The sequence below is a fragment of the Bubalus kerabau genome, chromosome 8, assembly GCF_029407905.1.
Source record: "Bubalus kerabau isolate K-KA32 ecotype Philippines breed swamp buffalo chromosome 8, PCC_UOA_SB_1v2, whole genome shotgun sequence".
NCBI classification, from domain to species: Eukaryota; Metazoa; Chordata; class Mammalia; order Artiodactyla; family Bovidae; genus Bubalus; species Bubalus kerabau.
The window spans coordinates 109,312,848-109,316,121 of NC_073631.1; the positions used below are offsets into that span (position 1 = coordinate 109,312,848).

Genomic DNA, 3,274 nt, shown 5'->3' on the forward strand with positions numbered 1-3,274 from the left:
TTTTGTATAGTTCAAAATTTGGCTTGTTCATATAAGGTGGCTGCTGTATTCATTTGTAAGCGCAGTGGAAGCTAAGACTGACGTACAGCAAGTTGTGTGTTTCATTGCCTGAGAGGGAAGGGAGGAGGGGAGGAGGCAAACCGACAAGATGAAAAGCAAGTAAGTTATTGACGTGCAACTGATTTTCATTTTTGAAGAAATGATGAAAGAGCAGAATCAGGAAAAAGACAATTGAAGCCATCTGAAACCCACACCAGTTGTTTCACCAGCTTTCCCTGCACTCCCAGTCTATGAAAAGCCAGCATCTCAAGTACACGGGGACTGTGATGACCACAGGAAGCAACCACGTGACAAGGAGGTGCTGAAGGGGGATGAGGCCCTGAGAGGAAAAGCCACTGCGCTGCTTTCTCCCTGAGCCAGCCATGTGCCTTGGCCTCCTGTGCTATGTGGCTCTTTTATTCTGGGGAGCAGGTGAGGTGAATTAACTGGATTCTAGATTCAGGACTTTCTCCTGAGGCTGCAAAATCAGGCTCCTTCCAGGGCTTTTTCTTCACTTTTTTCTCTTTTCTCACAGGCTCCATGGACACTGAGGTCACCCAGAGTCCCAGTCATCTGGTCAAAGGAAAAGACCAGAGAGCAAAGATGGATTGTGTCCCCAAAGAAGGACACACTTATGTTTACTGGTATCGTAAGAAGCTGGACGAAGCATTAGAGTTTTGGGTTCACTTACAGGATGAAGAAATTATAGAAGATACAGCCATGTTCAAACAGAGATTTTCAGCTGAGTGCCACCAAAACTCACCCTGCAGCCTGGAAATCAACTCCACCGAGGCAGCGGACTCGTATTTCTGTGCCAGCAGCCAGTCCACAGTGCTGCACGTCAGCTCTTCTTAGAACACAAACTCACCGTGGACCCAGCTCAGGAAATCACTGGTGTCATAGGAGGGTAGGAACTAACAGAAACCCACCTTGAAAGAGCATAAAGAAGAAGGAAAAACCTGTAAATGGCAACACAGGATGAGCCGAAGGGGAGGTAGAAAATAACTGGTGGGAACACAAACCCAAGAAAGGGGCAGGAAGCTGTACAGCGGTCTCAGATTCTCCAGTTTGCAGGGTATCTGGCAAAGGAGACACAGGATGTGACGAAAAGAAAACAAAAGCAAGAATGATCAAGTGGAAACTTATTAAGCATAAAACTTTCTTACAGCTGAAAACAAACAAACAAAATGTTGACAAAACAAAGACAGCCTGCTGAATGGGAGAAAATATTTGCAAATGATATAACCAGCAAAGCATTAATATCCAAAATTTTCATACTAAGTTCAATCAATTCAATATGTAAAACAAAAACAACACCAAAAAAAAATGGCAGAAGATCTCTCATCTTCTTGCTTGGCTGGCTGCTTTGAAGACAAACCTCTTCTCTCCCACAAACCTGGGCATCTCTTATTTTGGCTTTCCTGTGGGTCAGTCAAGAAGAACCTGGTCCAGTAACAGTTGGGAGAATGATTTGCAAATATCCTGGCATGCCAATAACTCCTCTAATAGCAGGACCTAATCTTACACTTTTTAACCCTCCATAGCATCCACCTCATATCTACTACCTGTAGCTCTCTGGGTCAAACAGAATTGACAAGTAAGTAAATGAAGTCCACCACTTATTTCTGGTCATGATTATGCTGAATATCTAGCCAATAGAACTAGAAAACAGGGTGAGAATGAGGAAAGGAACAAAGAAATGATTAAAGACAGATGGAAAATTGAGAAGAACCAAAGGAATCTAAAGAAGCATTGCATTATTAATAACAACAAATTTAATAAATTGACTGAATTTAACATAAACTTAAAAAGTCAATTTATTGCCATATATTAGCAAGAAACAGTCAAAAATATATTTTTTAAGGAGAGAGATCATTTACAAATTATAACAACATATAAAATATGTTAAAATCTATTAGGTAAATGATTATTTAATTCAGAAAAGTATTACATTTTAGGGAAAACATTTAAAAAACCTGAAACAAGTGAAGCTATACACCACGATCATGAAAAAGCTAAACCAATAGAAAGAGTATTCCTGTTTTTGTACTATCATCTATGCATTCAATGCAGCACTAATCAAAATCAGAAAAGATATTCTCATGAAATTTGATGAAAGTCACTGAAATTTAGGCAAAGAGAGAGAATAGGGAAGATAATGTTACGATTACCAAGATAGGTAGAGAAAGAAAGCTAAGAATCTAGAAAAATAACACAGAGACTTGAAAATTCTCAGTGAAAGTCTGTTTCCTAAACTGATTGTTCCAGGCAAGATCATTCATTTTGTTTTTTCTCTAGATGTGTTGCATGTTCATCACATATTTGTAGAGCTCAACATTTGTTTTTTTTTAACATAAAGTAGCTGCTATATGATTTTGTAAATGCAACAGAAGCTGTGATTGACATATAGCAAAGAGTATCGTTCATGGCCTAAGAGGGCAGGGAGGAGGGGAAAAGGCAAATTGACAAGTTAAAAAAGAAAATAAATCACTAATGTGAAATGACTTACATTCTTTAAAGACTGATGAGAGAGAAGAATCAGGAAAAAAGAAATATAAAGCAGTTTCAAATTCAAACTAGTTGTTTCCCCAGCTTTTTCTGCCCTCTCAGTCTATGAAATGTTAGAGACTCATGTACACAGGGGCTATAATGACCACGTGAACCCACCACGTCACAAGGAGTTGCTGAAGGAGGATGAGCACCTTAGGGAAAAAGTCACCACCCTGCTTTCTCCCTGAGCCAGACATGTGCTTCAGCCTCCTGTGCTGTGCAGCTTTTTTTTTCTTCTGGGGAGCAGGTAAGTCCCTGTTGTGAAGCTGTTGGATTCCAATCTCAGGACTTTTTCCTGCGGCTGCAAAATCAGCCTTTCTCCTGGGCTTTCATTGCACTTACTGTCTCATTCCTCACAGGCTCCGTGGACACTGAGGTCATCCAGAGTCCAGGTCATCTGGTCAAAGGAAAAGGCCAGAAAGCAAAGATGGATTGTGTCCCCATAAAAGGACATATTAATGTTTACTGGTATCGCAAGAAGCCAGAAGGAGCATTTGAATTTTTGATTTACTTAAAGAATCAAGATATCAATTGTGGAAGATACAGAAGTATTTGAACAGCGATTTTTGACTCCGTGGCCCCAAAACTCACCCTGCAGCCTGGAAATCAACTCCACCGAGGCAGTGGACTCGGCTCTGTATTTCTGTGCCAGCAGCCAGTCCACAGTGCTGCACGTCAGCTCTTC

General features: G+C 40.7%; 1 gene segment (V, D, J or C); it reads left to right on the top strand.

The window, feature by feature from the left end:
• Nucleotides 1–422: 422 nt before the first annotated feature.
• Nucleotides 423–894, top strand: LOC129658432 (T cell receptor beta variable 16-like). The segment is given in 2 exon segments: nt 423–471; nt 575–894. Coding segments are annotated over 2 exon segments (369 nt in total).
• The last annotated feature ends 2,380 nt before the right edge of the window (nt 895–3,274 follow it).